Source organism: Artemia franciscana, chromosome 9 (assembly GCF_032884065.1).
Source record: "Artemia franciscana chromosome 9, ASM3288406v1, whole genome shotgun sequence".
Taxonomy (NCBI): Eukaryota; Metazoa; Arthropoda; class Branchiopoda; order Anostraca; family Artemiidae; genus Artemia; species Artemia franciscana.
Window position 1 is genome coordinate 33,077,547 of NC_088871.1, and position 17,708 is coordinate 33,095,254.

The following is a 17,708-nucleotide window of genomic DNA, read 5'->3' on the forward strand; positions in this document are numbered from 1 at the left end:
CTTTCACATACGGAATAGTTTCTGTTCGTTTGAGTTTTAATGTTGCTTAAAACAACTTTTAACTTGCAGTTAAAACAACTTTTTTTTTAATTTAATTCAATAAAACACCAATGAAGTTTTGACGTTTAGAAGGCTTGGACAGCGTTAGCCCTATTCTTGTGCTGTGGTAACTCCTTTCTGTTTTAGGTTTACCTTGATTATTCAATATAATTTCCGGGGGTTTCGGGTCTTATTCATTTGTTGATAGTGCATTCAGCTCATTTAAGCTGGGATCATTTATGGACTTTGTTTTGTCTTCTTTGGTTTTATGTCACTCTTTATTGTTTTTTCTAAATCTGTTTTTCGTGAAGTTGGTGAAAGGAATATTTGCAAAGTTTTTGTCCTTTTTTCTGCTGAAGAAGTAAGATTTTAGCGAAGAAGTAAATGGTAAAGAAGTAAGTTATTTATACTTTTAGCTGCTTCTTTGTCTACATAAACTTATTTTAAGTTCATCAAATAGTTCGTGGTAACGAACTGTAGTAAGGAGCGACCCGGCTCAGTAGTAACCGAAACTCTAAAAAATAAAATTTTAATACTAATAGTTACATCAAAAGAATTTAGTTTTCACGCTGATTCTAAATATATAAGTTTTATCAAGTTTATTTTTACCCATCAAAAGTTACGAGCCTGAGAAAATTTGCCTTATTTTAGCAAATAGGGGGAAGCACCCCCTAAAAGTCAAAGAATCTTAACGAAAATCACACCATGAGATTCAGCGTAACAGAAAACCCTATTGTAGAAGTTTCAAGCTGCTATCTACAAAAAGATAGATTTTTTTTTTATGCCTGTTTATTTGTTTTTTTTTGTATTTTCTTTTCCTCAGAAGTGATCGTATCGACCCAGTGGTCCTAGAATGTTGCGAGAGGGCTCATTCTAACGGAAATTAATATCTCTAGTGCCATTTTTAACTGACCAAAAAATTGGAGGGCACCTAGGCCCCCTCCCACGCTCATTTTTTCCCAAAGTTACTGGATCAAAATTTTGAGATAGCCATTTTGTTCAACATGGTCAAAAAACCTAATACTAATGTCTTTGGGGACGACTGGCCCCCCACAGTCCCCGGGGGATGGGCTGCAAGTTACAAACTTTGACCATTGTTTACATAAAGTAATTGGTATTGGGAAGTGTACACACGATTTCAGGAGGATTTTTCACGTTAAAGAGGGGTCGGGGGAGGGGGTTACGTGGGAGGATTGTTCCATGGAGGAATTTATCATGAGAGAAGAAAATTTCCATGAAGGGGCCACAGGATTTTCTAGCAGTATTTAAAAGAACAATGAGAAAATAAAAAAAGTTTTTTCTGGTTAAGGAGCAGCATTAGAACCTAAGACGAACAGAAAATATTACGTATATAAGGGGGTTCGTCTCCTCCACAATACCTCACTCTTTAAGCTAAAGTATTTTTAGTAATTTCAATTAAATGTATTTTCAGTAACTTCAACTCAAGTTGAAGCTTTAGTGTAAAGAGCAAGGTATTGACGAGTGGGAAAACCCCCTCATATACGTAATAAAAATATACAAATATATAATTTCGTTACGTAACTTAATTCGTAAGTTACGTATATTTATTAATAATAAAAACCTTCGTAAAAAATAAGAAGTTATAGTTGCCTTTTTAAGTAGCCAAATATTGGAGTGCAACTAGGTCTCCTCCCACACCTTTTTTTTCAAAATCGTCCGGTCAAAATTATGAGAAAGCCATTTAGCCAAAAAAAAAAAAAAAGAATATGCAAATTTCGTTTTAGTTATTCATGTGCGGTGAACCAAAATCAAAACATGCATTAATTCAAAAACGTTCAGAAATTAAATAAGAAAAAAACGAGTTTTGTTAACTGCAAGTAAGGAACGACATTAAAATTTAAAACGAACAGAAATTATTCCATTTATGAAAGGGGTTGTCCCCTCCTCAACGCCTTGCTCTTTACGCTAAAGTTTTTTTTAAGTAGAATTGTGAGAAAGAGTCAAAGTTTAGCGTAAATAGCAAGGCATTGAGGAGGGGACAACCCCTTTCATAAATGGAATAATTTTTGTTCGTTTTAAGTTTTAATATCGCTCCTTACTCGCAGTTAAAAATCGTTTTTTTATTTAATTTACTAAAAATACGACTGTTTGGCTCTATAAGAAAATACAACAAAAACAAAGGCCGTCAAGAATCAAATCAAGTGATTTTTTCCCTATAGAGGCTCTATTGCATCTAAAAATTTAATTGCCGAATTAACTTAACTTAATGCCGAAAAATTTGTTCAAGCACATTTCTGCTCAAGAATGTACTGTACAGGATAGCCTACCCTTTGTGCTCCTACGTCAAAATTTAAAATACACTTGAATCACCGATCTAATAATCATTCATAGTTTCAAGAGGGTCCTTTATGCCGTTTATTTATAGCCTTAGCCGCATCTAAGATATTGCAGATTCACCCTTTTGACAACCGTGATAAATATAATGTCACCCCGTCACCACTATCCTTACATGTTTCTTAGGTATTACTGATACGCTTATGTTTTACGTATATGTTCTTTCAACACCATGGATGTTCATAGTGTCTTTCAATCTAGTTAAACATTCCCTAAAAGTTTCAACTTAGCGCCCTAAGCCGTTCCCGAGATATTGCAGATATACTCTTTTGGAAGCCTGGATGCACATGGTGCCATTTGATTTAGCTCAACACTCCCCTCTAGATGCCGTAAAACCTGAGACATAATTTCACCTTCTGTACGCACTAAAATACCAAAAGACCCATTTTATCTGATTCTTCAAAACCGTAACAAGTCCTGATTTCTTAATCTAACACTCATGAATGAGCAAAAAAATTTTCAAACAACTACGAGGGTCATTTGTTACAGGGGTAAATCTCTTGTCGCTCACAATAGATTGCTTGTTGATAAACCATATTCCGCAATAGCAAATCAATAATTAGTGATCGAACACCGATCAGTCAACTTTCGATCAAAATGGATTGACAATATGATCAACAAGAGGATGAATCCATCTTGTATTTAAGTCAAACCATGTTAATTCTCACTTAGGGCTTAAGCGATTAAAAGCAATTCTCATCGTTCTATCCAACAGTTCGTGGTAACGAACTGTAAGCAAGGTACGACTCAGCTCAATAGTGACCGAAGCTCTCAATAAACAAGTCAAAACAGGGACTAGAAATGATAAGAGAGTGTACCTCGAAACTATGGCTGATCCGGCTGAAGTAGCCGCCAGGAGTATGAAGTAGCCACTGGGTATGCTATAACGAAAGGAGCTTGCGGTTATTTGGAAGGCTTCTTCAACCCAAGTTGAAAACAAAGAGGGCATCTTATTAACCCAGACGGATGACATAAGCCGAAGTTGGATGAAGCATTTCAGCGAGGTATTAAATCAGGTGCCTCCCCGGACTTCTTTAAATATCCCTGAAGAAACACTGTTCGATCTTGGAATATATTCCGGACCTATCTTGCTGATTGAAGTAAAAGAGGCTCTAATGACTTCGAAAAACGGAAAGGTAGCTGGCAACGATGGCATACCCCCAGAACTGTTGAAATATGGTAGAAGCGCCCTAGCAGTGCCCATGTTTGAACTTTTGTCGCGTGTTTGGGATGAGGAAAAAGTCCCGAATGAACGGTCAAAGGCAGTAATTGTCGAACTCTTCAAAAAAGGACAGAAAGTCTTATTTAGTCTTCAAAAAGACTAAATGTGATAATTGGAGAGGCATCGCTTTACAATCAGTTGGTAGCAAGGTTTTGTACCAAATTATTCTCAACAGAATTCAAAGTAAAGTGGAGAAAGTTCTGAGAGTTGAACAACGTTGATTCTGCCAAAACAGATTGTGCTGTGACCTAATATTTAGCCTGAGAGTCCTGTTCGAAGAATCTAATGGATGGCAGGTTCAACTACTCACAGTATTTATAGGATTTCTCAAGGCCTTCGACTCGATACACCGCAATACCATGTGGAAAATTTTAATGCATTACGGGATCCCGATCAAAATTGTAAATATAATGAAAGCGCTATACCTCGATATTATGTGCGCAGTACAAACAGAGGGTGGCATAACAGTCCGGTTCACCGTTCAGTCGGGTGTAAGGCAGGGCTGCATTATCGCCACTGTTATTTGCCACAGGAATAGATTTTGGACTTCGTGGATGTAGCTTCAGTGTGGGTCTGCAATTCAACCCACTAAGAGCACTTCATGATGGTGTTTTTGCGGACGATATTGCACTCTTCGCTCACGAGTCAGAAGCTATACAACACAATATAAATGAACTTGGGCATGTGGCAAATGCTGTTGCTCTCCGTAAACGCTAACAAGACTAAATCAATGTCATATACGGTCATTCCTGACTTAGCTGAGGGACTCTTGGTCAACAATGAGGAAATTGAAGTAGTGAGAGAGTTCGAATATCTCGGTAGCATTCTTACGCAAGATGCCAGTCCTGAAAGAGAAATTTTGTGCTGAATAGCATTGGTTGGCTCTGCCTTCAATTGTCTTAGAAATGTTTGGAGAAATAACAAATATTCCCAGAAGCTAAAGCTCAGAATTTATAATAGCAATGTCCTCTCCGTCCCACATATGGCTGTGAAACTTGGAGCATCATTGCGAAACTAGGAAAACGGCTACGGGCATTCGATAATAACTGCCTAAGATCTATTTTGAATATACACTGGGTGGAGAGAATAAGAAATGATGAGATTTATATCATGACAAATCATACCCCCGTACTTGATGCCATTAGAAAGTGACGATGGATGTATTGGAGGCACATGGTGCGAATGGGTGATGGAAGACTACCTCATGACATATGTTGCTGGAAATCCCCTGGCCTTTGCAAGTCAGGGAGACAAATCATACCCCCATACTTGATGCCATTAGAAAGCGACGACGGATGTATTGGGAGCACATAGTGCGAATGGGTGATGGAAGACTACCTCATGACATATGTTGCTGGACACCCCCTGGCCTTTGCAAGTCAGGGAGACCCAAAATAACCATTGGCAGGATGTTAGAGAAGGAGGCGAAGCTGGCGAGGTCTTCAATGGAGGAGCTTTGGTCAAGGGCTCAGGACAGGTCGTCGTGGCGAACCACTGTTCCTGCCTTATGCGCCCTCAGGCGTGGGAGGACCTAAAACTAAGTAAATAAATCTAAAAACCGGAATTTTGATAAATCAAAAGAATCAACTCATTATGCTAATTCAAAATACATAACATTCATCAAGTTTAGTTTTACCCATCCAAAGCTACGACCCTGAGAAAAATTGCTGATTTTTGAAATAGGAAACACCTCTAAAATTCAAGGAATTTTAATGAAAATCACACTATCAAACTCACTGTATCTAAAAACCCTACTGTAGGAGAATGAAGCTCCTATATAAAAAATGTGAAATTTTGCTATTTTTGCCAGAAGACAGATCACGGATGCGTGTTTATTTGTTGTTCTTTTTCCCCAGGGGTGATCGTATTGAAATAACGGTCCTAGAAGATCGGAAGAGGACACATTCGAACGGGAATTAAAACCTCTAGTGCCCTTTTTAAGTTTCAAAAAATATTGGAGGACAACTGACACACCTCACGCGTCCATTTATCTCCCAAATTATCGGATCAAAATTTTGGGATAGCCATTATGTTCAGCATAGTTGAAATATCAAATAACTAATGTCCAGAGAGGCAAAATGACCCCCCCCCCCAGTCCGTCCCAGTTGGCAAAATTCTCTTTGCCAACTCAATTTTGGACGTGGAGATTTTTGGAGGAAATATCCGGGGGCTATTTTCCGCAGGTTTTGATTTTCGGGAAAAATTTAACACGGAAGGGGGCATTTCCGGAGCGATCGAGGAACCGACTAGAGATTAAAGCCTTTTTTTAATGAAAGTATGTAAAGGATAACTTTTCAGGCTGAATCGTCCACAAGAAATTCCATGGAGGATGAGCCAGATCTACTCGCATTATTTGAAAAAGGAACAAAAATCAGATACAAAAACAGGCTTTTTATCTGAAAGTAAGAAGCAACATAAAAACTCAAACGATCAGAAAATATTCCTTATATGAAGGGTGTTCCCCTCCTCAATACCTTGCTCTTTACGCTTAAGTTTGACTGTTTGTTCCATTTTTTTAAGAACGACTACTGAAACACAGGGGCTGTTTAATTAGAACATGTCACTTTTTTAAAAGTGCCAATAGCTTTAACGTAACGAGAAAGGTGTTGATGAGGGGGAACCCTTGATGTACGGAATAATTCTTGTTCGTTTTGAGTTCTAATGTTGTTCCTTGCTTCCAGTTAAAAATCTGTTTTTTTATTTAATAATAAAAAAGGCAATTGCATATGCAGCTTACCATGTATTTACCACACTCTGTACCGTCAGCTGCTCTTTCTCCTTTTGACATGCAGATTCCACCGTTTCTACACCAAAGCATTCCACACATTGTTGCCATTTCCTGCTTGGATAAATACAAATAAATGAATATGGGCAGTAAACTAGACTTCATAGAAAGCTCTTGTTGAAAATTCAGGCTTTTCTGTACGCAATAGATTATATAGTCCTATCTAGAATGATCTTCGCCGCACATCAAAAACAAAAATGCAGTACAGTAACTTCTCAATATGTATCACATTTTTACTGAAACATCACAATCAAAAGTACAAGGTACTTTCGATATGGTTATTCCTGCAACTTGTTCTGATGAGCACATTGTACTGGTATTACTTGGATTCCTAGTCGCATAACTTAATTGGCAAACTCTGGCTATAGCTTAGATCCCTCAAACTAGACGGGTTAACTTAAAGTGTTTATAGACAAAACATTTTTGAAATGTTAGGATGTTCTATAGCTTTGTCCTGCTCAAAAATCACTCGACGTAACATTAATCTCTTACCCTAAGTAAACAGCCCCGTGAATATGCAAAAGCTGGTAAAAATAAATAGCCATGCTTTTGTGCACTTAATCGGGACTCAATATTAAATCCCAAATCATAAACCTTCTTATCTAGACTGCACACTTCTTATGTACATCGGGCCTTATTTTACATTTTTGTCTTACCCATACTTCAACCAATGGGCTACTGTTTCCGACCTCTATATGCTTACTTCCATGTTCAAATGAAATAGGGTTTAAGCAAGGGGAGCCAAAGATTTATTAGCCTAAAGATCCCATAACACCTTGATTGGATGCACACTAATCCCTTCTGCGAACTCCACAGGCAGTAGTTTCAAGGAAAGTAAACTTAAGCAAAACAAATATAGTGTAGATGTAACCTAAAATAATCGGAACTGGCAAAGACTTGGTGTGGAAAGTATTCTGGTGAAATGAGATCGGAAATGGTGCCAGCACATTCAATAGATCTTTAAAGAAAAATGGGGAAACCGAAAGTACAAAATTACCTAAGAAGTCAAGTTCAAAATTGATAGAAATATCGTGGATGTTTCTAAAAAAAAAACATTCCTTTCGGAAATTATTGAAACCTTTTCCATTCGGACCTAAAAACGTTTTCTGTCTAAAAGAAATTCCAACTAATGACTCTTTTCGTCAGCAGTAAGCATTTTCTTAGTATATAACAGCAAACTGGGAAGCAAGTAAGAAGTTATTATTATAATGACAATGGTCTTAGATGCTTAAGGATTATCTTATTGAATTTTTCCATTATCATTGGAGGCTTTTGTAACCTATAAATCACTTAAATGCAATTACCTTTTTTGAACTTACGTATCTTGCTTGTTTATGATGGCGTCTATATATGTACATTAACCCAAACCCCTATTCCCACCTCAAGGAGGCTCTCCAGGCAACGACCTCACTTAAGGCATTCAATAGTCTAAGCATTTAGGCAAACTGTCGGTCCACACTTAACGTATGCCGGGACAAGGCATCATATCATGAGACACGGTACACTAAACGTAACACTGGGTCTAAATAAATATAGTTTTCTTACATGATTCTCAGCAGCTGTTCTATTTAAATGAAAATATTTAAAAATTTGGTATTGTATAAGGGGGGAGCTATTGGACAAGACTGACATGAACACTGTTTTGACCCGTTTTGCATATATTCTATTTATGTTTGTTCTATTTACACATATTCTATTTACTTGTTTAATTCAACAAATTTAATTCAATAACCATCAGTAATTTTTTTCCTAATTTGGCAAAGTTACATTCTCTAATAAAACACAGAAATTAAAGAGAACCATGGGAGTTGGTTTAAAAGATACTTGTTATAGTGGTTTATTTGTTTATGTAATCTTAAGCGTAGTACACACGAATTTATTCTCAAGGAGATGGTCATATTCGAAAAAAGCAAAAACAGGTGCAAAATACTCTCTGAAAGACAATGTCCAATTGATATCCTAAGTTCAGTTGAAAAAATTAAGACACTTCTCAGCTAAACCAGAAATTACCATACTGCAATGCTTCGGAAAAAAAGTCATCGGTCAAAATCTTGGTTTTCAAGTCGAACATCGTTTGTTCTGCTAGGAATTTTCTAATTTTTTCCAGGTAAAGTGTTTCAGGTTAAGGTCAGCTCTTTTCAACTGTCAGTTTAACTTAAAACCATGTACCAAGAATGTACCGGCAGCAATGTACCAATTGCTGCCGACAATGCACATTTGACTGCAGCCATCGACAACAACCACTTAAAGATACTTCTGGTTTGGTCATTAATTTTTTACCTTTCATAAGTGAGGTATAGCTTTTTATAATGGAATAAAGCTAATTGTCTTCACTACTGTATCCGAGAGATTGGTTTGAAAAAATGATAGAAAGCTAGGTTGTTTCTTTCGAATACCAAAAATAATTAGTCGGGTGAGAATTCTTAAGTCTTTTAAGGGAGGGATTCACTAGACAAGCTTCATTGTTCCTGGATAAACCCCTTTCGACCCTACGCACGTAAATATGGTGAAATAATGTTCATTTTATGTTCAAAAGATTGTTTGTATACCGGTATGAAATAACAGCCACCAAATTTAAAAAAAAAATGAGCTCCTAAAGATTAAGTCATCTGCTTAGTCACGGAGTCTAAAAACCAATATAAATGGTAGTACAAGCTAGAAAATACAATTTTCTACTTAACCTCTGGTGTATTAGCGCATGATTTTGCATCCCCTCCAAAAAATAATTGGCATTGGTGGTCAGCATCGTATTTGATTCCTGGGAGAATATCATCCAGGGGATAGGCAAACTCTGATTCGTCGTTTAGGCATTGCAACTCATTTCGACTGAAAGCACGAAATCAGATTCATTAAACAGAGCAAAAATTGAAACTTTACCACAAGCAACTATACTGTCGAACAAATACTCATGAATTATAACTGAATTATGATCTTTTTTTTGTTTATGTGAATTTTTCCACGTCCTTGACATAAAATTTCCGAAAGTTACCTTACTATACTGGCTAATTATTCGACTCGTATGGAAAAATCTCTTAAAGCAAAAAAGATCACCGTTCAAGCCTTTTCAAAAAAAACTTATTCATACTCTTGCCAAGCAGATGCCTCTTTTTCGCCATACAAAACTCTTGGGCCCCAAGTCATTGAGTGGGGCCCGAATAATCCCATAAATAATAACATAATAAACATAATAACATAAAAGCATAAATACACAAAAACTCAGTGACTTTTGATGAACTGGATATTGCATCAACAATCAGTAAAAAATATGCGGACCAGCTACCCTTTAAATGAGAACACTGTCCACGACACGTGAGTGAAAAAAGGTCATTTACCTTGGATACCAAAAAAGTAAAGCTATTGCGCGATCTTAAAAAAACAAACAAGAGGGTTAGAGATAAAAGAACACATATAGAGAGAAACGGATAGAGGAGGGGGATGGGTGTAAAGTTAGAGCGAGGAGGATAGAAAATAGGGAGAAAGAGAGTTAGAAATTAATCACTGTTTTGCTTACGAAACGCGCCAGAAAGGAAAAAACCTACAGTTTAGTTTACAAGTTCACATTTAAATAGCTGAAATGCTAAGTCCCTTAGGCATCCAAATGTCAGTAATTTAATTTTTGTCCAATAAAAACCAAATTATTTACAGAGATTTTAGCATCAAGAAGGAGTTTTGATCATTTAAATTTCAAACGGGTTTGCCCGACTTAGGTAATAAAACGATTAATCAAGCTGCAAGATATCATATTGCCACAATTTGACGCGGCTAGTAGTAATAACATTCCAGGACCAGAAGACACACAATTTACATAACCGGTTTACTTAGCAACCAAATCCGGTCATGACCCTCCCTAACAACCAGATTTCCTATGATTACAGAGGATACACCTCATTTGCATACTCAAGCGGATGCATAATTTGCATATTCCTATGAGTACATAATTTCCATATACCCATGAGAACTAAGCAACTAGCCGTAGCAACCAGATCCAAAATAAGGGTGGATTTTAAATGTGTTTTAAACTAGTAAGAAAGTAGAATTCAGAGAGAGAACAGTTTGAATATTTTTTTCATCAAGTTTTGACAAGACATACTAGCAAACAATGAGTGTTTTCTTTTACACTATTGGACCAGATCCGGTCATGATCATCCCTAGTACCCAGATCTCCTATGGATACAAGCGGCACTCCTCAATTGCATATTCCAAAGGGAACATAATTTATATACTCGCTATAAGAGAACGGGCTGGTTTTCTCTATTGCTCTATTAAATCAGTCTTGATTTAGTCTTGAAAGTGATAACACTTTTTCTGGATTTTTTCAACTTGAAACTTGAAACTCGAAACCAATTTTCTTGACATTTATTTATATTCTGTAAAAATAGTTTTGTACCCGTATAAATTTAAGTGTGCCAAGCCGTTTTTTATTTAAACCAAACTGACAAGCAGAAGAGGGGCAGTTCCCTGTCGAAAGTGCCGTTGTACCTGCCGGGAGAGTATCCCTTAAACTGCAGGGATCAAGGTGGAACAGGAACTGATGCTTCCCTTGTCTATTGGGGTTCGTCCCAGGATACTGCCAGATAGACTAGTACAGAATGCTGTGCTGAATTTTGCTATATGAGCGAAATCAAGAGGAAATGCCAACACCGATATCGTTAAAGCTGGTTGTGATTTTTTCGCAGAAGATAAGGTAAAAAAGTGAAGAAATTATTTGGTCTTGGGCAGGCTATGCTACTCGGCAAACCGAGAGGCAGAAAGTTGCTGACACTTTTGCGGATATGTTAAACATTCTTGACTATTGCGATTAGAATTCAGTGACCCTACTGTTCGTTATATATGAACCAGATGAAATCCCTACTGTTGCTGGTGAGGCAAGCGCTGCACTAATCCAAAATGTAACCGATTCATGCATACAATTCAAGAATTTCGTGTCTACATGTAAAGCGCTGGGCTTGTGCTGTCCCTCAATAGTAGAGCCCTAGGCCTTACTAATCCAGTAGCTGTCAATCCTCAGCCATCTTATGCCGTTGTTCTCAAAATGCCAAATTCCTAGATAGCCTCGATGCTCGTAAGCAGTTTTTGGACAGCGTTTGTCCCGACTCAGCGGAAATAAGTCAGTTAAGAAAGTTGAACTATAACTGGAAATTGTACGTCAAATCTAAATCATTTGCTGAGAAAATTGTTGAGAAAATGAAAACTAGTAAGCCTGAGGTTGCTGCTATGCTCAAAGAGAAACTGTTTGCTGACATCCTGAAGCAGGTTCCACCTATCATGACTCACACAAATGTAGAATCCCTTGTTCCATGTGAATCAAGGGCAATAGAAATCGATAACTTTGAGTGTTTCAAAGTGTTTAAGCTGTATTTTGGGACCAGGAAGAATCTTGAAGATTTTCTTGCGGTATCAGTTCGGGTCGGCTATGAGAAGCTGCCCGCAGTAGAGTTCAAATTTCTCCCAAAAAAGGTGTTTTTCCTATCATGGAATTGGTCATATAGCGGCCGACTGCGTACTGACGCCTATTCGTGGTCGTTGTGGTGCGTTTGACCGCACCTTCACGAAGGATAAAAGGTGTACGAAAGATATGTTCCAAATTTGTGCAAAAAGAAAGCCCATACATGCAATAGTGTAAGGTGTCCAGCTGATAAGGCGATAAACAACGCTAAACCTTCTAGCAAAATAAGTCTAAAACCCGCCCACTCAAGATGCAATGAAGAAATAAACCAAGGATTCTCCATCTCTTATGCGATTGTCTCATGGAATGTAAGTGGAAATTTGCAAAATTGGTCTGTGTTTTTAAAGGGCTTTTTATCTAAATGTGATATACTGCAAAAAGAATTTTGCAACTACTTTGAGCCTGAGCCTCTTGGAACTATTAGCCAATCATACAGTGTTCTTGGTCATTGCACGCCGCTCTCACTCTTATGGCCAGCCTTGTTAAGGTCCAGCAACATTTGTGAAATCATGTTATCCTTCGTCATTTATTGATTCAGCAAGTGACTTTTTGGCAATCAGAATACATAATTTTGTTCTAAACATTTATCTACCCACGAACTAACGTGACGACCGATCTGAATGACTTTTTGCGATCAGTTCCGCTCAATTCTGTGAATGCTTGTGAAAAATAGAAGAGCACAGTTTATACTGCATCCTGACTGGTGACTTCAGTTGTGATCTAACCGACCCATTTAATTCTTCTGGTGATTATGACCACCCAAGTGTTATTTTCGGCCTGTTCAATGATGAGTGTGTAGTTGCACCAAAGAATGAGATTTTTACTTGCGTCCATAATTCGGGTAGTATATCGAATTTAGACCATATTAGTCATATGTCATCCGTAATTATCGCAGAAGTTGTTGTTGGTGATTCCATTTTACCTCAGATCACTTTCTTCTGTCGTTCAGTGTTCTGATCGGTTATTGTGGCCATTATTCTAACCGGCTTCCGAAAAAGTAATTTGTATTTTATTCTAATGATTGGGACAGGGCGTCTCTAGATCCTTTCCAGAATGTGTGTAACGAGGTCCTTGTGAAAATTTTCATAAAATTGATTTGTTGAGGCAGAGTTGAAGAAAGAATAAGTGTGACTCTCGAGTTAAGCTGAAAATTATTGTAATGAACTTATATGTAGTGACGCTATATGTTATACTAAGGTGTAGTGAACTCATGCCCTAGCTCTCGCAGAAAAATCAGCAGTACCTATTAGGCGAGTAAAAGTTGGAACTCAAGAGCCCGGCTGGTCAATTAATTATAATTTGCGAAATGCTTGCTTTTCTGCTAAGTTTTGGCATTCAGTTTGGATTGAAGCGGATAAACCACGCGATAGGTTGCTGCAAAAACTGTATATTTATACCAACCGCCAGTTTACAAAGCAGCTTTCTCTGTATCAGAGCTCAATTGTATCATCTTGTTCGGAAGAAGTTTAGTCTCAGCCAAATAAGTTGTGTTTCAGTCCTGTAAAAGATATGCCAGGTCAAATGCCGTCTCGTATACCACTTTCCTCATGGGTTGAGCATTATAAAAAGAATAATTCTACTCCAGATCTACCTCTGCAAAATAGTTACAAAGTGAAACTAAGAGGTTTTTTGAGCATGCTTATAGTCCAGGACTGATTATTACAAAGAGCCTGATTGTTTCTGCAATTGGTAAACTAAAGAAAAAAAGTCTAGAGGATTTGAGGGGATATCTGCCGAGCATTTGTGGTTTTGTGGTGAACTGTTTATAGAACACTTAATACTCCTTTACCAAATTATATTTAATCTGGCATTTGTCCTTGATTCTTTTTCAAATTGGTCTTTTTGCCTAATAACAGCTACGATTTTATTTTTTAAAATTTTGAGAAATTGACAATTGATGAATTGAAAACTAAATGTACAGTTTAGGCCCACCAGTTTGGTTTTCAGTCTGGCCTTGGGTGTGGTCGAGCCCTTTTTGCTTTGGTATCTGCTTTAGTTGATGTTGAAAAATATGGTGAAGGTATTGCTTTAGCTGCTCATGATGTAAGACGCACGTTTGATTCACTTCTCCACGAGGAGATTATATTTGATTTGGTTCTGGCCGGTGTTTATCCCTGCATTCTAGCCCCAGTGGCTGACATGTATGAAAATCTGACAAGGGAACTTAGGCTCCTTCTACTAGCTAAAGAGTGTACTAGTCTGTTATATGATTCTGCTGTTTTTCCGCGTGGAAATGCCCTTCTCCCAGTAAAGAAGGGGGTAAGACAAGGTGCTATTCCCTCACCGACAGTATTTAATAACAGTATTGTCAGGCCGCAATCACACTCACTTATAACTTATATTCTGCGTAGTGTTGATTTGTCTTTTATTGGTTATGCAGATGATATGCTGAACCTCAGCCGGTCTCTGCATGGGCTAGAAGCTTTTTTTATCCAGTTGCAACAAGAGTATGCCCATATTCGACTCCAGTTTAATGCTGAAAGCCTGAAGTACTACCTTTTACCTCGAAATCAGATGCTGGTCGGAGCGTCATACTTGCAAATTCTATTTATGAGCTGGGGATGATACTGTATATATGGGCCTCCCTATTGTACGGTCAATGCTAGAGACACGGTGGTTTCTGCTCTTTCATTTTCAGAAGCGGTCTTCTTTTACGTATAGCTATATAGTGGCAAATACGGGGAAGTTGGATCGTATTCTATGCACCCTTAGCCCATTTTGGCAAATTTTTACAGCTAAAAATAAACTAAAATTACGCGCGGTGTGCTACAAGCATGCAAAGTTTTTGCTACGTTTAAGACCGTCGACAAGCAATAGGTATATTACATGCCAGTACAGTGTTACCAACCCCGAAGAAGTGACTCTGTCGCAAATTGACCGATATAATTAATCAGTCACGAACCACCTGTGGGCCAATGTTTTACAGCAGTAGTCGGTATCTGTTTCTGACTGTTTTTTTTTGTGTCAGATGAATTAGCGTCTTCTGCTTTTTTTGTCTTCTTTTTTGTGCACCATCTTTTTTTCCATTGATGGGTATTAATTACATTCATTCATTCATTCATTCACCACGTTAACAATTTGAATTAAATGTTATATTATAAATGTTATATGCCAGGAGCTTGAAAGTCTTAGGGATGAAATTTGGGGGGACCATCGGTTGGTGCTGCTTTCTGATATCCTGAGGTCTTCGATGCCTGGAACCATATGCAAAATGGCACGATATGTGGAAAAGGCGGGAGATGCTCAGTCGAGCCCGAGTGAATGAAAATAAGTATTGTTTTATATCGAGTGTGTGTTCTGTGCAGTGTTGTATTATTAAATCATGTTGTGTATGGCCGTAGGGCTCAAATAAACTTTCTTTCTTTCTTCTTTCTATTGACACGGTTTCTTGAAAACGTTCTATTGAATTCAAATGGACTAATAGAATTTATGATATAATATTGAACGTTACTTTACTACATATGTTAGCATGGGTATAGTGCAACCGCTTGTATCAGCATAATCATGGGAATGACCGCTTACATCAAAACATTTTTAGAGGAAACTTATGGTCATTGATGTCCCATCTACAAGGGCCCGCAACGCCCCTCCTCCAGCTTTTTACTCCCATTTTTTTGGTACTCAGACTTTTTTTGTAACTTTGTTTTTTTCTTAGAAATTTCTTTCAACTTTTTTTTAAGACTTAGAAGTTTTGTTGAACTTCTTTCATTTCTTAAAATAACATTAAATATACTTATAATAAAATAAATCCGCTTTTGATACTATCGAAATATGAAATGACGATGGAATACTTACGTTAGTCGCGATTTTTCATATTAGAAAAATAATTTTTTTTCTTGTTCGACTTTTTTGAACTTAAGAATTTGTTCATCTTTTATTTTTCATGTCTTAAAATGATATATATATATGCTCATTACGATGAATTTTCTCAAATAAGAGAAAAAAGTTCCACTTGGATTCTGATTTTTTCCAAAGAAGAGAAAAAAAGTTCAACTTTTTTCTTTCGTTTTTTTCTGCTAAGTGTAATCATGTCAAACCGGTCGCTCTAGGATTTTGAGAGGGGTTACTTTGAGTTGAATCAGCGAGTTCTACTTCTACTACCAAATAAAAAAATTTAACACCCAAAAAATAATAGTTGATGACGAGGGGCAACTTCTTGCAAGTGTTCGTTGTAACACGTTAGCTCAGAAACTATGTTTATTCAATAATATAAAGGTTAAAATAAACATAAAGACAAAAATAATTTACCGAAAAAAAAACTAAATTATAAAGGTTAAATAGAAACAACTTTCTCCTCTTTTTTCTTTTGCAAGGAAGAATCTTTTCGTTGTAGCCTTGAATTCAGCTAGATACGTAACTTTGCGGACATTGCCTGGGATTTCATTCCATCTGTTCGGTGCAACATTTCTAATGATTAATAATTTTTAAGTTGTAAATTCGAATTCCAGCACAATATACCAAGAAACGCTAGTTTCATACCTGAGAAAGTCAGTGTATGTGGAAAAGAATCACGGTTTAAAAAAGAACACTATGATTAGCCCATTCTAAGAACTCCCACAGAAAGTTTAAATGTAAATAGAAATTCAATTTATAAGGCATTTACAAGCAGTAATCTATCATCGAAAGCAGGATATTACCTGCCTGTGAAAAATATAGTTTTTTATCAATAGATATTAAAATAAACAAAGGACCTAGAATAGATCCCTAGGGATCTATCCTGTGTCAATTGACCACACTCCATCAAAAATTGATGAGATAACAGTAGAGCTGTATAAATCTAAAAAAAATTAAAGAATTTAATTTATGGGGCATTCAGACACAGTAACATATCATTGGCAAGCGGAATAATACCTGCCTATGATAGATATATGTATGTTTGATCAATAGGTATTGAAAAACCAAAGGTTCAGGATAGATCCCAAGGGTATACCACCACATTGAAAATGGACGAGACAGGACAAAATCATTTGACAAAACCTACATATGGTCAGTCGAATGGGACTCGAATCACTCACTTTTTCCCACCTACTCTTTTTGATTCCGTCAAAAGCTTCTGAGGGTCATTCGTACTTAGCGCTTTCTTCCGATCCAGAAATAGTCCATCGTAAATGAGGCCCAACTCAAATGTTGAGTCAACCAACAAAATTTATGGCTGTTTCTAGAATCTTTATGGCATGAATAGGATATTCAGTCAAAAGAGGTACCTTCGATTAAGCTCTATGTAAATTGATATCTGTAATAATAAATAAAAACTGACTCACTCCAAGAAATTTGTAACGTGACTGCGAGAACAATTAGACCAGATTTCCTCCATTGTAAAAGTTGGCGAAAGGGATCTTGCCATAATATGAGTATGAAGTTGCTCTGGACAAGGAGTTCTACCATTATCATGAGGGATGCCCAGGCTGAAAAATGCAAAATCATTACCAAACCGATCTGATTTTAAAGTACTCAAGACAGTAAAAATAAAACCTGGCTGCTTGAATGGGCTAAACAGAAACCTAGTCAACGCTTTAAATTTAAAAAAAAATCGAGATTTGAACTTTTAATGAAAATGACAATTCATATGCAACTAGGCAGTTTTTGATAGTAGCCTACTTGCAACAAATAAAACAGTTCTTGGCAACGAACTGTATTAAGGAGTGACCCCGCTCAATATTAACTGAAACTCGAAAATACTGAATTTTAATATCAATAGATACATCAAAGAATCGGATTTTTACGCTGATTTTGAATATATAGGTTTCATCAAGTTTAGTCTTACCCTTAAATTTTCATGAGTGCATTTGTTAGAGATGCTTTTTCAGCTGTCCTCATCACATCAAACGAACTAAAGAGCGATGGAGGAAAAGTACCACCAC

General features: G+C 37.1%; 1 protein-coding gene across 2 annotated transcripts in view; it reads right to left on the reverse strand.

The window, feature by feature from the left end:
* Positions 1-17,708, reverse strand: part of LOC136031293 (A disintegrin and metalloproteinase with thrombospondin motifs 12-like) — a 73,316-nt gene that overhangs the window by 41,219 nt on the left and 14,389 nt on the right. For both annotated transcript variants that reach the window (XM_065710741.1, XM_065710740.1), the window contains exons 5-7: positions 17,109-17,252; positions 9,083-9,227; positions 6,354-6,455 (exon numbers count right to left, since the gene is read on the reverse strand). In XM_065710741.1, coding sequence (XP_065566813.1) covers positions 6,354-6,455; positions 9,083-9,227; positions 17,109-17,252 — 391 coding nt within the window. The remainder of the gene's footprint in view (positions 1-6,353; positions 6,456-9,082; positions 9,228-17,108; positions 17,253-17,708) is intronic.